Consider the following 18,518-nt stretch of genomic DNA (forward strand, 5'->3'; position numbering starts at 1 on the left):
AATCCCCTAGTACATATTCTTGCCTTAGGTGCTTGGTAGAGGCTTTGTATATAGGTATGGAAAGGACCCTGTAGTCCAATATGATCAAGTACCTGTCCCAGCCACTGCCATTTCACACTACCAAAAGCTTTCTCAGCATCTATAGTGATTAGGGCTGGTGCTGGTCCCAGTGATACCCCAGTGGTTGCCTGATCCAGAGCTAATAGGGCTTTCCTCACGTTGGTAACTGTAGCCCTGTCTTGGATAAAACCTACCTGTGTAAGTGTTATTAATGTAGGGAGAATATTTGCCAATCGGTTTGCCACTAGTTTGGATATACTTTTTAAGTCTATGTCACAAGTTTTCCTAGGTTTGGCAATAATTTAATTTGTGCCATATTTAAAGAGTTTGATAATTGGGGTCCTGATAGTAAAAAATACAGTCCTGTAAAAATGGAGTGATTTGTTCCTGCATTGCTTTATAAAATTCCCTTGTGTAACCATCTGGGCCTGGGGCTTTGTCCGTAGATATAGTGACTTGATGGTTTTTTGTACTTCCTGTCATAATTGGGGCATTTAATGTCTCTAGTTGTTCTACAGATAATCGTGGCATATTAACCCCCTGAAGGAATTCCATACCTTTGGTATCATTTACTTTTAGATTTAGATTTATTGGATTTATATGCCGCCCCTCTCCGCAAACTCGGGGCGGCTCACAACAATAATAAAAAACAGTACATAATAACAAATCCAATGCCCACCAATCTAATCACAATTTAAAATTAATAAATTCATAAAACAATCCCAATGTATATAAAAACAGACACACAGTCAATCAATCAAATGGCAAAACAACATGGGCAAGGGGGAGATGTTTAGTTCCCCCATGCCTCACGGCAGAGGTGGGTCTTAAGGAGTTTACAAAAGGCAGGGAGGGTGGGGGCAATCCTAATCTCAGGGGGGAGCTGGTTCCAGAGGGTCGGGGCCCCCACAGAGAAGGCTCTTCCCCTGGCTCCCGCCAGACGGCATTGTTTGGTCGACGGGACCCGAAGAAGGCCGACTCTGTGGGACCTAACCGGTCGCTGGGATTCGTGCGGCAGGAGGCGGTCCCGAAGATATTCTGGTCCGGTGCCATGAAGGGATTTATAGGTCATAACCAACACTTTGAATTGTGACCGGAAACTGATCGGCAACCAATGCAGACTGCGGAGTGTTGGAGTAATATGGGCATACTTAGAGAAGCCCATAATTGCTCTCGCAGCTGCATTCTGCACGATCTGAAGTTTCCGAACACTTTTCAAAGGTAGCCCCATGTAGAGAGTGTTACAGTAGTCGAGCCTCGAGGTGATGAGGGCATGAGTGACTGTGAGCAATGACTTCCGGTCCAAATAGGGCCGCAACTGGCGCACCAGGCGAACCTGGGCAAACGCCCCCCTCGCCACAGCTGAAAGGTGTTTCTCTAATGTGAGCTGTGGATCGAGGAGGACGCCCAAGTTGCGGACCCTCTCTGAGGGGGTCAATAATTCCCCCCCCAGGGTAATGGACGGACAGATAGAATTGTCCTTGGGAGGCAAAACCCACAGCCACTCCGTCTTGTCTGGGTTGAGTTTGAGTTTGTTGACACTCATCCAGGCCCCAACAGCCTCCAGGCACCGGCACATCACTTCCACTGCTTCGTTGACTGGGCATGGGGTGGAGATGTACAACTGGATATCATCGGCGTATTGATGATACCTCACCCCATGCCCTTGGATGATCTCACCCAGCGATTTCATGTAGATATTAAATAGCAGGGGGGAGAGGACCGACCCCTGAGGCACCCCACAAGGGAGAAACCTCGGGGTCGACCTCTGACCCCCCACTAACACCGACTGCGATCGACCGGAGAGGTAGGAGAACCACTGAAAAACAGTGCCTCCCACTCCAACCCCTCCAGCCGGTGCAGAAGGATACCATGGTCGATGGTATCGAAAGCGGCTGAGAAGTCAAGGAGCACCAGGACAGAGGACAGGCCCCTGTCCCGGGCCCGCCAGAGATCATCCATCAACGCGACCAAAGCAGTTTCCGTGCTGTAGCCGGGCCTGAATCCAGACTGTTGAGGACCTAGATAATCGGCTTCTTCCAAGGACCGCTGGAGTTGGAGTGCCACCACCTTCTCAACAACCTTCCTCATGAAGGGAAGGTTGGAGACTGGACGGTAGTTATTAAGCACGGCTGGGTCCAGGGAAGGCTTCTTGAGGAGGGGGCACACAAGTGCCTCCTTGTAAAGGGCCAGAAAGGACCCCCTCCCCAAGGAGGCGTTGACAATCTCCTGGACCCAGCTCCGTGTCACCCCTCGACTGGCCGAAACCAGCCAAGAGGGACACAGATCCAGTAAACAGGTGGCGGAACTCACAGCTCCAATGGCCTTGTCCACTTCATCAGGTGTCACCAAGTCAAACTCCTCCCAGACAGATGGACAAAGACGTTTAGCCCCAGTCACCTCGACTGACTCGTTGTCAGTCGACTCTGTTTTACAATTGGAGTCGAGGTCTGCTCGGATCCGAGCGATTTTATCAGTGAAAAACGTGTTCAAATCCTCGGCACTACTCTGCAAGGGCTCCCCAACTCCCCTCTGATTAAGAAGGGAGCGGGTTACCCTAAACAGAGCAGCCGGGCGGGATTCCGCTGATGCAATCAAGGCGGCATGATACACGCATCTTGCCGCCTTGAGCGCCACTTTGTAAGTCTTAATATGAGCTCTTACAAGTGTTCGGTCGGATTCGGACTTACTCTTCCTCCATCGCTTCTCTAGACGTCTCTTCTGGCGCTTCAACACCCGGAGCTCCTCGTTGAACCATGGAGCTCTAAGGGGTCTAGTGCCGCGGAGAGGTCGCAACGGCGCAATCCGGTCAAGAACCTCCACTGCAGCCTTGTTCCAGGCCTCAGCAAGAGACTCTGCCGAACTGTGGACAAGTGCATCTGGAATAACCCCAAGCGCCATCTGGAAACCTTTTGGATCCATCAGGCGTCTGGGGCGGAACCTCCTAATTGGTTCCGCCTCCCTGCGGGGAAGGATTGGAGATTGTATCACTGTAAAATTGAGTGAAGTAGTCTCCTAGAATATCTACTATTTCCTGGGTAGTATATGTTCCATTGGGTCGTTTGTGTCTGTGTATATTTGTCTGTGGTAATGTACCTCTTGCTAGGTTGGCCAGTAGTTTAAGAGATTTATTTCCAAACCAGTGTAATTTCACTTCTAGTAAAGATCATACAAATGCCACTTTCTGCTCTGCCCACATATCAAAGGCCCTTTGGGCCTCAACCCATAGGTCTTTGTTTAAAAAAGTTAGGGATGAGAGGAAGTTTGTATAAGCAGTTCTCACGTTGGCAGATGTCGAGGAATATTGCTGTCTTGTTATCTTTTTAGTGACTGGACATGGGCCATAATTCTACCCCGTAGAACAGCTTTTGTTGTTTCCCAAAAGAGGATATGATCTTGGGCATGTATACAGTTGTCACTTACATATTCATGCCCCCATTTCTTGAGTAACAGGTCAAAACTTTCATCTTTTAGTAAAAAGAATGGGAATCTCCAAATATAATTTTTACCTTTTGGAAACATAGAAACATAAAAGATTGACAGCAGAAAAAGACCTCATGGTCCATCTAGTCTGCCCTTATACTATTTCTTGTATTTTATCTTAGGATGGATATGTTTATCCCAGGCATGTTTAAATTCAGTTACTGTGGATTTACCAGCCACGTTTGCTGGAAGTTTGTTCCAAGCATCCACTACTCTTTCAGTAAAATAACATTTGTTCACATTATTTCTAATCTTTCCCCCAACTAACCTCATATTGTACCACCTTGTTCTTATGTTCACTTTCCTATTAAAAACATTTCTCTCCTGAACCTTATTTAACCCTTTAACATATTTAAATGTTTCGATCGTGTCCCCCCTATCCCTTCTGTCCTCCAGACTATACAGATGGAATTCATTAAGTTTTTCCTGATAAGTTTTATGCTTAAGACCTTCCACCATTTTTGTAGCCCGTCTTTGGACCCGTTCAATTTTATCAATATCTTTTTGTAGGTGAGGTCTCCAGAACTGAACACAGTATTCCAAATGTGGTCTCACCAGCACTCTATACAGCGGGATCACAATCTCCCTCTTTCTGCTTGTTATACCTCTAGCTATGCAGCCAAGCATTCTACTTGCTTTCCCTACTGCCCGACCGCACTGTTCACCCATTTTGAGACTGTCAGAAATCACTACACCTAAATCCTTCTCTTCTGAAGTTTTTGCTAGCACAGAACTGCCAATACAATACTCAGATTGAGGATTCCTTTTCCCCAAATGCATTATTTTACATTTGGAAACCTTAAACTGGCGTTTCCATTGCTTTGACCACTTATCTAATAAAGCTAAATCATTCACCATATTACATATATTCTTTACATATACATATTGTATATTCTATACATACACATATATTCTTCATGTGGAACCGTTTCAAAGTCTTTGCTGAAGTCCAGATAGGCAATATCCACGGCAACACCTGCATCCAACTCCTTTGTGACATAGTCAAAGAATTCAATGAGATTAGTCTGACATGATTTGCCCTCAATAAAGCCATGCTGGTTTGGGGAAAATAAGTTATTGGTTTTTAGGTGCTGATTTATCCTCTTTTTGAATAGTCTCCATCATTTTAATTATAACTGATGTCAAGCTAACTGGCCTGTAGTTACTAGCTTCTTCTCTACTGCCCTTCTTGTGGATAGGCACAACACTGGCCATTCTCCAATCATCAGGAACATCTCCTGTTAAAAGGGATTGGTTAAACAAATCAGTTAGGGGGATAGCAATCACATATCTGATTTCTTTAAGAACTCTGGAGTGGATGCCATCTGGCCCTATTGCCTTATTTGTCTTTAATCGTTCAAGTTCTTCTAAGACATCGGCCTCTGAGATCACTGGAGCTGAATCCCTACAAATGGAAGCAATGTTATATCCACCCATAGTATTATATTGTAAGCTGCCTTCTGAGAAAACTGAACAGAAGTAGCTATTGAAATGGTCAGCGACCTCCTTATTCCCATCAATGTATGTATTATCTCCAGTACTAAGCTTTGTGATGCTGCAGTTTTTCTTTTTCCTATCACTAATATACCTGAAAAAGATTTTATCCCCCTTCTTCACAGATTTGGCAATTTCTTCCTCTTTTGAGGCCTTAGCAGCATATATTATCTGTTTCGCCTCTTTCTGTCTCATTTTATACACCTCTGTGTCAACCATACTTCCAGACTCTTTATACCTGCTATAGGCAGACTTTTTTCATTGACTATAGCCATTACATCATTACTAAACCATAGCAGTTTCTTCTTTCTTTTACCTTTAGTTATTTGTCTTACATACAGTCCAGTGGCTTTTAAGATGGCCTTTTTAATACAGTCCACTGGGTGCTTGCTCCTGCCATTTTATCCCTGCCCTTTAATTCATTATTTAAGTATTTCCCCATTTTATTTAAATTTGTTTTTCTGAAATCCAATACTTTGGTTGTAGTATAGGATTGCTCACAATCAGTTTTTACATCAAACCACAAACATCGGTGGTCACTGCAACCTAGGTTTTCTCCCACCTTAATCTCTGAAACCCGGTTCCCATTCGTAAAAACTAAATATTCTCCCCTCTATTTGGTGTCTTAACCAGCTGTGCCAGAGCTGCTCTTGTAAGGGCCTCTACTATATTCTTACTTTTGCATGTAAGGGCACTAGGGATATTCCAGTTAACATCAGCCATGTTGAAATCACCCATAATCACAATATCTCCCTTTACCGCCATTTGGGTAATTTCATCCACCATCTTGTTGTCATAATCCTCAGATTGCCCTGGAGGCCTATAGATCACCCCAATTCTAATGACAGAACCCTCCTTAGTTTGCATGCAAACCCAGAGAGTCTCCAGCTCTTTACATGTATTTTGAATTAGTGTTGCTTTTAGACTTTCCTTAACATAAATGGCTACCCCACCTCCCCTTCTCTCTACTCTATCCTTCCTATACAATGCATATCCTGGTATGGATATTTCCCATTCATTGAAGTTGGCTTAAACCATGTCTCAGTTATGGCAACCAGATCCAAATTATCTCTAGATATTATGGCCATTAAATCACAGAGCGTGTTGCTCAAGCTTCAAGCATTTGTGCACATTACCCAAATAAATTATTATCATTATTTGTTTGTCCCTTATCCTCAACAACTACACCTATTTCATTGATAGCTCGCTTTTCATAAATTTCAGCAAACTGATTTATCCTCACTGTCCGGGGACAGAAATCATCCACATCGATTACATCTCTGTCCCTTTACCTAGTTTAAATGCCTGTCCAAAAAAGTTCTGAACTCCTCACCATGCACCTGGGTACCTCTGTATGACGGATGCAAATCCTCCCTCTTAAACAACTCCCTATTAGACCGCCTACTAACATCATGACTAACATATCCAATACCTTCAGCTTTACACCACTGCCTTAACCACTCAGTAAACTCTATATTTCTAAAAAGAAATATACCCAAAATAAACCTTTTGGGTATATTTCTTGCATATTCAATGAAACAGGAGAATGATCTGAAATTACTAAATCTTCAATATTTACTGATGAGTTCCTAGGTGTTCTGGTTAGCTCTGGCCCAGCTCCTGCCCCAAGGAATGTGGAGGTGGATGTGGGGGAAACATCCACAAGTCCGAGGCCTGTTTTGCTCCCAACAAAGTCAGCTAGTGACTTATCCGATGACGAAGGAAGAGTGGGTGAGATGGAAGAGGGGGGCTTGGCTGACAGCCCAGGAGGAGATCAATCTTCCTTATCTTCGTTGAATTCCGATGAGGAACTTATGACAGACCCACGCATGCATAGAGCTATACATAGGAGAGAACAACTTAAGACATATTATAGGAGATAAGAGGCCACCTGTGGTTGGGTGGGGCTCCAGTAATTAGAGCTGCTGATAAAAGAGCAGCGTGCTGGCTTAGCCGTTGTGGAAGATTATCTGATCATAGTTCATCAAGACCGTGCCTTGCTGTATTCAAGACTTTGTTAGGATTTCCGGTCTCTGGACTAAACTTCATTGTGAGTGTTTATCAGCGTTTGGACAACAGTAGCTGTGAACCAATTCCCAGTTACTGGGTTAGTAATTGGATTTATTACGGGACATCATTCTTGGATTGTATTCCAAGTGTGCCTTGTTTGTACAAGAAATTTGAAGTTTAAAAGGGAGGTTTTTCTTTTCTGTTGATAAAGAACATTTATTTGCATTATATTCTGTGTGTGTGTCTTTTTGGATTAATTAAACTGTAATTAAGGGCGTGTGGCACCCGCCGGCAGAACACTAGGTAGGAGGGATAGGTTGAGTAAAATATAGTCAATAGGTGACCATGAGTCATGGGGGTGTGAATAATGGGTATACAGTGATCCCTCGATTAGCACGGTCTCGATTAGCGCGAAACGCTGCAACGCGGTTTTTCAAAAAATATTAATTAAAAAAATAAAAAATTAAAATAAAATATTAAAAAATAAAAAATAAGTCCACGCTAGTTCTCTCTCTCTTTCTCTCCCTGTTGCCGGCGTGGTATATGAGAGAGAAAGAGAGAGGCAGAGGTCGGGCGCATTATCGGGAGGTGGAGGCGGCGTGGGGACGCTGGGTGCCGGTTCCCTGAATGGAGACCGCCGGCCGCTCAATCGGGCCGGCAGGGAACAGAATGGAGCCTTCCGCGGCGGGGCTGGTAAGGGGGGGAGCCGAGGGGGGAGCCGAGCCCAGCCCCGTGGCATTCGCCTTCCTCCCGCCCGCAGCCGAGACTGATCGTGGGCTCCTTCGCAACCTCGGAGAGCTTCCTGGTTTTCGTGAGCTTTCATGCCCTGGAAGCTCTCCGAGGTTGCGAAGGAGCCCACGATCAGTCTCGGCTGCAGGTGGGAGGAAGGCGAATCCCCCGTGGGCTCCGTTACATCTTCCGCTGCCAGCCAGGCCATGCTGGCGGCAGCGGAACAATTGCTGGCTGTCAACTTTTCTTTTTAAAACTGGGCAGGAGCTGACTTGCCTCCCCAGTGCTAAAAAGAAAAGTTGACAGCCAGCGCTGCGACTGATGGAATGCTGAGCCTCCCGTTTTCTCTCCCCCCCCCCTCGCCCCTTCGCCTCCCTGTGTTCCTAGGAGAAGTGCTGGGGATTGAGGCAAGACAGACCTTCTGCTCCTCACCAGCACTTCTCCTAGGAACAAAGGGGGGCGAAGGGGCGAGGGGGCGGAGAGAGAACGGGAAGCTCAGCATTCCGTCAGCCGCAGCGCTGGCTGTCAACTTTTCTTTTTAAAACTGGGCAGGAGCTGACTTGCCTCCCCAGTGCTAAAAAGAAAAGTTGACAGCCAGCGCTGCGACTGACGGAATGCTGAGCCTCCCGTTCTCCCCCCCCCACCTCGCCCCTTCCGGTTTCGGCGTTCGGCAACGGAGTCCGGCGCTGGGGCCATGCGGGGCCGCTCATCCAGGGGGGCGTGGACTGGCAAGTCGCCCTCCTTTCTCTTTCTTTCTCTCTCTTATACCACACCAGTAACAGGTAGAGAAAGAGAGAGAGCGGAGGGCACCTTGCCGGTCCACGCCCCCCTAGATGAGCGGCTCCGCATGGCCCCAGCGCCGCCCAGGCAGCTTGCCGCTTGCCGTATTGCAGCGAAGGAGGCGAAGCAAGGCTCCAAGCTGCAATACGGCAAGCGGCAAGTGATCTTGGGGTTTCCCCTTTGCCTGGGCGGCGGGAAGACCAAGGGAAGGTTCCTTCAGCCGCCCAACACCTGATCCGCTCCGCAGCGCGGCAACGGGGAAACCCCATCTTCGGCTCCTCGCTGCTTCCGCGCTGCGGAGCAGATCAGCTGTTGGGCGGCTGAAGGAACCTCCCCTTGGTCTTCCCCGCCGCCCACACGCAAACTCCACCATCTGCGCATGTGCGGCCATGAAAAAATGGCGCACATGCGCAGATGGTGGTTTTTACTTCCGCATCCAGTATAACGCGGAAATCGGTTAGCGCGGGAGGTCTTGGAACGTAACCCCCGCGCTAATCGAGAGATCACTGTATTCTCTCCCATTCAGATGCATGAAATGCCAACTGTCCAGTAGTTGGGTGTTACCTAGGAAGTTTGCAAGGCAAGTTTGGGTTTCCCCCAGTGCATTTACAATGCTCATATTTCATTTCCTATCCTCCAGCAGTGAGACAACTTCATTCCTATATCCCCCCAATATCTTATTAGGGAAGGAGTCTCCTAATAATCGGTATTGGATCTCAGTATAATAAGTATGCTGGTCTGCGTTTGGTGCATACAAATTATATATACTAAGCGCCCCTATTGGACTAGACATTCTGACATTTAAAAGTCTATCTGCATCATCGGTATCTATTGAGAAGATTTCGTGTTGAAGATTTTTATGAATAAGCTTTACTGTTTTAATGTTTGAATTTGACTTTTACTATACTGTTTCATTGTTCTGAGCCGCTCTAAGTCCTGTGGGAGAGGGCGACATATAAGTCAAAATAAATAGATAGACAGACAGACAGACAGACATAAAATAAAAACTTAAGTATAAAAAAGGCACAAAGTTGATTCCTATTACATTTATTTTTGCAGCAATCTCTAGATGTCCAGTTTTCAAAGTCTATAAGTCTAAGGAGATTGCCAATTATCCAGGTTATGATTATCCAAAAAGCGCTTTTTCAAAAAGGCAACTGGACTTTCTTGGGCTTTTTCCTTGAAAACATTTTGCTTCTCATCCAAAAAGCTTTGATTGAGAATTTGAGTTAATGAGTAGATTAGCAGTTATAAAATAACACAAATTGCCTTTTCCTGTTATAGTTAACCAAACTAGTTTTGCTTTTTATCTCTATTATTACTAAGAGAAAGGTGAGACATTTGCTACTCTGGCAAACTAAGACATGCTGTTGGCAGAAAATAGCTATCTCCTGCCTGTCATGTTCTATAGACAGACAGACCTGGTTGAGGAAGGTATGTCCCATTCTAAAACCATTTGTTTGCTTAAATTATTAAATACATTTTTCCACAGTGGTTTTTCAAAAAAAAAAAATCTTGGTGGTGGTGGTGGAGGGTATATACAACATTTGTTTCCATCACCCTCCACTCAAAGTCACCAACTGATGTGTTGGGTGGGGGGACATCTACCATCCTCATCGGTGAATTGTAATGACTTATTACATCCAACCGCAACTGTTCTTTATAATTGTGGATTCGATTGGTTCATTCTTTTTTGGTTTATTATGTTTTTTTAAATGTTCTTATTATTAATTATTTGACTTGTTTATTGCATGTACTATTTTTGCTGTAAGCTGCCTTGAGTCCCACTGGGATTGGGCAGCATAGAAGTCAAATAAATTAAATTAAATTCTTAACGTGGTCTGGAGCTGGAACAGGGGGTAAGTGCTAATCGATGACTAGACTATTTAGCTTTCTGGCAAAACATCTCTGGACTTGCTCAAATATTTTGGGCAGCTATAATCAATGTGACTTAAACCACCTTTCAACCCCATTCAAAAAGTAGTGTGAAAACTGGCATGGAAAGAATCATGCCATGGAGAGTATAGGAAGAGTGAATTTTCTCTTTCTTTGGTCTATTATACAATCCCACTATAATCACTATTCAGCTGATTTTAAGTTCTCTGTCCAGGAATCAGTTTCAGGCCTACTGGTAGTGATCAAACAAGGTGAGCTGAATTTGAAAGACCTAGACTTGCTCCCTATCAAAAGCAGACCCTTAAAAACAGTACCCAAAATTTGAAGTGGAGAAAGACAATTCATACTAATCAAAATGGTCAATAAATGCCAGACTGATCACATTTTATAGATGTTCTTAATCAACTATTAGTAAAATGAGTCTGATTGCATCCATGGCAAAACCTGTTTTTGGAGAAAACTCTTGCTTTGATATTTAAGAATAGCTTAAAACTACCAGTTTTGTGCTAAGCATCACATGAAAATAGAAAAAGGAGTTTGCTATAGATAACTGCAAAAGGGGAAAGCCATGTATCAAGTAACATTGGGAACTCTTGGCTCTTCAGATAATATTCAGTATACTTGATAAATAATCATATTGTCTACTGATGCTACCATGACATACTAAATCAGTAACAGCTAATGAAACAGTTTGGCCCAGCCTTTGTATAAAACCAAGGCCACATGGCTGAAGTGTACTAAGGGTAACAAAATACTTGGTTAACAGAATAAACCAGTGTTTTTCAATTTTGACTTGATAATATGTGGACTTCAATTCTCATAATTTCTCATTCAGTCATGCTGAGGAACTCTGGAAGTAAAAGTCCATATATTTTTAAGCCCCCAAGGATTAGAAAACCAGAATAAACTTTGGGTTCCTTAGCCAAACTGTGGTGAACTCAATCAGTATCTGAAATTTCTGTTCTCAAAGTAATCTAGATGTGATTCTACTTCCAAAGCTCAAGTTACATACAGTTACATACTCTACATCAGTGATTTTCAACCTTTTTTGAGCCGCGGCACATTTTTTACATTTACAAAATCCTTGGGCACACCACCAACCAAAATGACACAAAATGACACTCTAAGACAATACATATTAAACATATTATCTCCCCCTTGTGTATGTGCGTGTGTGTGTGTGTGTATACACACTCTTGAACCATTTCCAAAAACAGGTGAGGGCTGGGAGTTTTCCTCTCTTATTCTTTGGGTGCTTTAAATCAAGAGTCACTTCTCTCTCTCTTTTGTTTCTCTCTCTTTCCTTTCATTCTCCGCCTCAGTCATTTTCTCATTTATTTTTTCTCTCTCATTTCTCTCTCTCTCCCTTCCTCTCCTCTCTCTCTTTCTTGCTTTCTCTCTCTCTCTCTCTCACTCTTTCTCTCTCTTGCTTTCTTTCGCTCTCTCTCTTGCTTTCTTTTTCTCACACTCTCTCTCTTTTTTTCTCTCTTTCTCTCTCCCCCTCTTTCTTTCTCTTTCTCTCTTGCTCTCTCTCCCTCAGTGTCTCTCTCTCTCTTTCTCTCTCTTGCTTTCTTTCTCTCTCTCTTGCTTTCTTTCTCTCTTTCTCTCTCTTTCTTTCTCTTTCTCTCTCCCCTCTCGCGGCACACCTGACCATGTTCCGTGGCACACTGGTTGAAAAACACTGCTCTACATCAGTGTTTCCCAACCTTGGCCACTTGAAAATATTTGGACTTCAACTCCCAGAATTCCCCAGCCAGCGAATGCTGGCTGGGGAATTCTGGGAGTTGAAGTCCAAATATCTTCAAGTGGCCAAGGTTGGGAAACACTGCTCTACATAACCCCAGAGATCCTTTTCTGATGCTCTGAAAGTTCTAGAGCACAAACACAATCCTGAGGGGAGACAAATGCTAACTAGAATTTAAGAGAAATTGAGAGAAGCAATAGCCCTTAGCAAACAAGCAAAGGTTGTATTTCACATGCTGAATAGATGACAGAGTGGGAAAAATCACAGTAAATGGTTATTGTTTAGCTGCCACAATAGGCCATGATGTATACCACACCAAAACACACACTTCACCATTTAACCTTTTTGGACCAATATGAATAAAAAAACTCAGATGACATTTCCATTATGTTCTGGAAATTGGGGGAGGAGGGGCGGAGAGGAAAGAGCAATAATAATGTCTTGCTAGACTTCCCAAAAACGATCCAGAATAAATAGGTTGGACGTCCTTTTCACTCATGGAAGGCTCTTCCATCTTCCTTCCATCCAGTTAAGTGTGGGAGAAGAAAGGGAAAAACGTCTCTTTTCCCCCGCAAACGAGCGGGGAGAGGAGGAATGGAACTTGGACGAAATCAAAAACCGCGAGCAGCCTCCCCGCTCCACAGCCTTTTGCCCCGACCAAAAAACGATGGTTCCCGCTCACTCATTCACTCGCCCACCTCCTCTTCCTCCACTTACAAAATTGTCTTCGCATCCGTTCTCCGGGCACAAGACGTAAAAAGAAATGCCTGGGTCTGCGTAGAAATCCATCCTCCTCTCGGTCTCCTCCGTGGCAATAAGCTCAAAGGGGGTGTTGGAACACCATTTATCCGCAACGTCAGCCAGCTGCTGGAAATCCATCCTCTTCTGTACTGCCCTCAGCTTCTCCTTCCTCGGTATGTGACTGTATCCGATTCTGTTCTCCTCGCCCGCTAGGAAACCAGGCAAGTCGGCCCTTTTGTGGGTAGGGAAAAGGAAGGATTACTGGGGGGCGCTTCAGGCCAGGGGCCTCCTTTACACCCTGGTGATTTTGCTGCTTACTAGCTTAACATTACTTGATAACTTCCATATATTGTTTACATACTGAGTATAGAGGGCTGCTTTGCTGCCTCACTGTCTTTTCCCCGCCTCCTGCCACCGCCTTTTCCTCTTAGGCGGCCGCCTAACATAAGCTCAGGGCAACTGCGCTAAGTTTTGTGGGGGGTCAATTAACGGGTGTGGGGAAAAGCTGGATTTTGCCGGATCCTACTTGGATCCTCCTGGTCTTCTCAAACCCGAGACTTCTGTTAAGCTCGCGAGCTGCATCCACTTCTCCACCTGCTTGAAGACACCTCCTATTAACGTAAAATAGTACTTTTTGAAATATTCTGCTAGCCCGAATAAATAAAACCGGATATCCTAAGTTCTAAAGGCCCTTGCCAATATTTGAATGACAACTCTTTTTCTCTACGTCGATTTTTGCTCCAAAACAAAAACCAAGTTGGGCCTACTCCAAAGCAATTGAATGCATTAGAGTCTTACAAAATCGCATTCAACATTCTGGATCTTTAACAAATTCAACTAAAGTGGAACTTGCATTTTCGAATATTAAGGTGAATCTCAAAACTAAAAGTGTAACAGTGGTCTTTTGTTACATTTCAGTAGTGTAATTTTTTTTAAATTCTAGTCTTTAAAAATATGGCCGGTATGGTGTTATGTTTTACACAGATGTCTCTGGCTGGCATTTTTAATGATTTAATTATTTAAATTGGAAGGCGATATGTGTAAGTGAAAAGCCTGTAAACTTAGTATGCCCCTCCCTCCACCCTCACATCTTGTGTGGTCAGAAGGCACACACCACCATGTTCCTTTTAGCCATCAAAGTGTGATCATAATGCTTTGTACAGTAAGTGTTTATTGTTTTATAATATGTTTTACATCCTTTCTTACATTAATCACCAGAGGGCTTCTAAATCATTGTGATTAAAACAACCTAATGAATAAACAAACATTAAGGCAGTCCCCTCTATAACTGGACACTGTTACTACAGTAATTTTAGACTGTTCAGAACCATAATATACTTGAAGGGATTTTTTGAATTGTCATTCTTGGATTTTGTCCATCTTATATGGGCAAAAACCTGTCAGTATGGTTTCATCTTTTGGCCTCTAAATTGAATTTTTTTAATTTAATGATTCTTGAACCTCCTCTTCCCCATTGCTCAGCAACATATAGGGCACTAGTATATTTATGGCCTTTCTGATATGCCATTTGTTCTCTTCTGAAAAATACTTGCATTTGTTTACTCACATGCCACCATTTTTGTGAACAACAGATCCAATTCATTTCTGGCTCCAATATAACAAATTGTTGGAATACATTTTTGCAGTTAAACCTTGAGGATAGCTGAGATTTGGTGGGATAAATTACTGCCTTATCATACCTCTCAGTGTTTTCCCTGTTTCATAGCTACTAAATCACCACAGCATCCCATTGTCTTTGTGATAATTTTTTTCTCATTGAAACAAAGAAGCAGCCTTCACACAGCAAAGGATAATTTTAGACTAATTATCTGTAACCTCAGTTTCAAAATCAATTTACTAATGAAATGATTGGCTTTGTGGGAAGGTCTAATTCATCTACTCCTTAAATGGTTAAAATGTCTTTGTTCTCCATCATCAGAAAAAAAAAGGTGAATGAATGTTCTTTTTCATTATATTGCAACTATTTATGGATTACCTGTATAGCATGAAGCTTCCAGACTATTGATTAAAAATCTGTGTACTAGTTCACACTAGTTCATTCTGTAAATTTTCTTTTGAAACCTACTATTCCATGAATTACTGTACTCTTATTAGGATTTATAAAATAAATCTGTGCAGTAACCTCTAATGGCCTCTTTCTGCAAGCTAGCAATATAATCAGGTGACACAGTGAACCTAGATGTTTCCACAAACCAGGTTGATTAGCCAGCTGATCATAGCTGCTGTAACTTACCGTATTTTTCAGAATATAAGATGCACCTGACTATAAGACGGACCTAGGTTTTAGAACAGGAAAAGAAAAAAATATTTATAAAAGTTTATTTATTAAAGTTTATTAAAAAAATAGAACAGGAAAACAAGAAAAAAAATATTCTGAACCAAATAGTGTAGTAATATATTTAATAAAATATAGTATAATTTTTACAACCATGTAAAGTCAACAGCCGTATTAAGAACTATCATCACTATGATTAACCAATGAGGAGAGACTTTAAGATTCAAGCACTCTTCTAATTTCTGGAAACTCCAATTACTCATCATCGCTAGCGTCAGAATTTAGGAAGTGCTCACAATCACTTTCTTGGCTACTGTCATATATGATATCATCTTCAGTTCCATCTAGGACAGCATTTCTCAACCTGTGGGTCATGACCCCTTTGGGGATCGAACAACTCTTTCATAGGGGTCACCAAAGACTATTGGAATAAACATATTCCCAATGATCTTAGGAACTGAGACACAGCTTCTCTATCCATCTCCAGATATGTCCGCCTACATGTATATATACAGTGTTCCCTTGCTCTCTGCGGGGGATGCGTTCTGAGACCACCCGCGAAAATCGAATTTCTGTGAAGTAGAGATGCGGAAGTAAATACACTATTTTTGGCTATGAACAGTATCACAAACCTTCCCTTAACACTTTAAACCCCTAAATTGCAATTTTCCATTCCCTTAGCAACCATTTAGATTATTACTCACCATGTTTATTTATTAAAGTTTATTAAAAAAATATTTATTAAAAGCAGACAAAAGTTTGGCGATGAGATATGACATCATCAGGTGGGAAAAACTGGTATGGGGGGAAAACCCGCAAAGTATTTTTTAATTAATATTTTTGAAAAACCATGGTATAGACTTCGCGAAGTTCGAACCCGCGAAAATTAAGGGAACACTGTACTGCAAAAATAAATACCATATTTTTCGGTGTATAAGGCACACCTTTTTCCTCCCTAAAAGAGGCTGATAATTAGGATGCATCTTATATTCTGAATGTACCTTTGTTTTTCAGCCCTAATTAGCTGTTAACGCTCTTCCCAGCTCTTACCTTGCAGACTTTTTCATTGCTTCTTTCTGTGAAGAATGTTTTCCAAGCCCTAAGTCTTTGCAGGGTTTGTTTAATTATTCTAACTTGCTCTGAGTAAGTTTCTTTCCAGTCCTAACCAGATGCTAATGATTTCCCAGTTCTTACTGGCTTGCAAGCTCTTTTATTGTTACTTTCTACCAATAATGTATTCCAAACCCTGTCTTTGCAGGGTTTATTTTTTCATTGCTTTACTTGCTCCAGATATTTTTTTCCAGCCCTAACCAGAGGCTATTAATGTACCCAAGCTCTTTCATTGTTACTCTCTGCAAATAATGTTTTCCAAGCCCTAAGTCTTTGCAGGTTTTTTCTCCATTGGTCTGACTTGCTCCAAATGTTTCTTTCCAGCCCTAACCAGGTGCTAACAATATTCCCAGCTCTAACCCACTTGAAAGCTCTTTCATTGTTACTCACTGCAAATAAGATTTTTTTCCACGCCCTAAGTTTTTTCCATTGCTCTACTTACTCACATGGTGTCAGCTTCAATTGGAATTTAAGAAAAATAAAACCATTTTGAACTTCAAAAGTGAATTTGATTCAAATCAGTAATGAAAGCATCGAGCATAGCAAAGACTAAAGAAAAAGGTGCGACAGTAGCTCATATTAAAAAAAATCCTACTTGTCCCCCTTTGGGAAATAGCCAATCCCCATTGTCCATCTTTGTCAGGTGGATGCATCTTCACCCCATGCCATACTTATGGAATGTATCCTCCTTTCCAGGAAATTGAAAGTTATCCTGGCCTTTGCCGGGAAAGCAAAACTTATCAGGGCCCTCCAGAATCTTCCCCTGCCAAATATCCCATACCCCACCCTCACCCCCGTTACTCATGGTAGCCGAAGCGTGTGGAGAGATGAAACATAGCGAGGCTGACAGACTGTTTCTTTCCAAGTGCTAATGATGTTGCCAGCTCTTTCATTGTTCCTCTCAGAATATTTTTTTTTAAATCCTTAACCAAAGGATAAAAAAATGTGCTGAAGCTGACCAGACTAAGGATGCTAGCTAGATGAATACCTGGTAAGCAGGTTCTTTTCCCTATTTTCCTCCCCCAAAACTAAGGTGCATCTTATATTCCAGTGCATCTTATACTCCAAAAAATGTGGTACCTGTACCATGGGAACTTCTGAGCTTGCGTAGAAGCTGAATTTTTGGCACTGTGCATGCGTTGCCATCTTGTTTTCGCTTTTGCATTCTTTTTTTTAAAAATGGCATTGTGGATGCATGCATGCATGCATGTGCAAAGGGCACATGCACCCACAAGACACGGCTGTGCAGTGCAGGAGGAAGTGAACCAGCAGCAAGGTAAGTTAGAACCCACCCATGAGTTTCATAATAATTTTATTATTTTATGGTTGGGGGTCACCACAACATGAGGAACTGTATTAAAGGGTTGTGGTATTAGGAAGGTTGAAAACCACTGAAAGGCATTATAATGCCTTTTTTTTTTTTGAATGACCATGTAATGATTTTATCCTTCACTGAATACCATGATGTTTCCATCCATTCACAAATTTGAGTGATAGTGGGTCATCTCATTCATCCAGTAGGTGTCAGATCATGATTACCAGAAACCATCCATTTGTTTGCATGTAAACTTTGAATCAGTAGTGGCTGCACTTGGTATGGGCCACACTATAATGTGGTAATGAAAATCACAATGTGCATGCAGCTGCACGTCCCCAATGTGTACACATGCTCTTCGCGTAAGATTTGGCTTTGCGCATGCACCACAAGCAAAATCTTGCATGAGGATGCTCGTGTGTGAGAGATTTTGCCAACTTTTGGTGGTTTTTTGCTTCCGGGCAAGAAAAGAAATTGCCTAAAATCAGAGAAATCTCGCATGTGCGAGCATCCTTGCGCAATATTTCACTTCCTGCACATGCACAGAAGCTGAATCGTGTGCCGATTATACTTGCCTTTTCTGCTTTGACATCCTTGTACCGATATGTAGCATCAGGAGGTGCCATAGCATTTTTCTGCAAGAAAGAACAGTAATGTGTTCTTTATGTGTACAGAGCACTGTAGCTGAAACCATATTCATACATTCAAGCACAAGATACTGGTATGCTGTATATAGTATATGCCCCACACTAGGTTATTACGCTCTATAGTATTTTATTACAGTAACAATAGCTGAGAATTTTAGAACATTGGTGATTCTTTTCCTCCCGAAAAAGAATATTTAGCCATTTTATCTTTAC

General features: G+C 42.7%; 1 protein-coding gene across 1 annotated transcript in view; it reads right to left on the reverse strand.

Annotated features, from left to right (window-relative positions):
* MTURN (maturin, neural progenitor differentiation regulator homolog) overlaps window positions 1-13,369 on the reverse strand; it is a 68,410-nt gene extending 55,041 nt beyond the window's left edge. The window contains exons 1-2 of the mRNA XM_070767322.1: window positions 13,299-13,369; window positions 12,914-13,169 (exon numbers count right to left, since the gene is read on the reverse strand). Of these exons, the coding sequence (XP_070623423.1) occupies window positions 12,914-13,075 (162 nt within the window). The 5' untranslated portion in view covers window positions 13,076-13,169; window positions 13,299-13,369. The remainder of the gene's footprint in view (window positions 1-12,913; window positions 13,170-13,298) is intronic.
* Between the last annotated feature and the right edge of the window lie 5,149 nt (window positions 13,370-18,518).

This window comes from Erythrolamprus reginae, chromosome Z (genome assembly GCF_031021105.1).
Source record: "Erythrolamprus reginae isolate rEryReg1 chromosome Z, rEryReg1.hap1, whole genome shotgun sequence".
NCBI classification, from domain to species: Eukaryota; Metazoa; Chordata; class Lepidosauria; order Squamata; family Dipsadidae; genus Erythrolamprus; species Erythrolamprus reginae.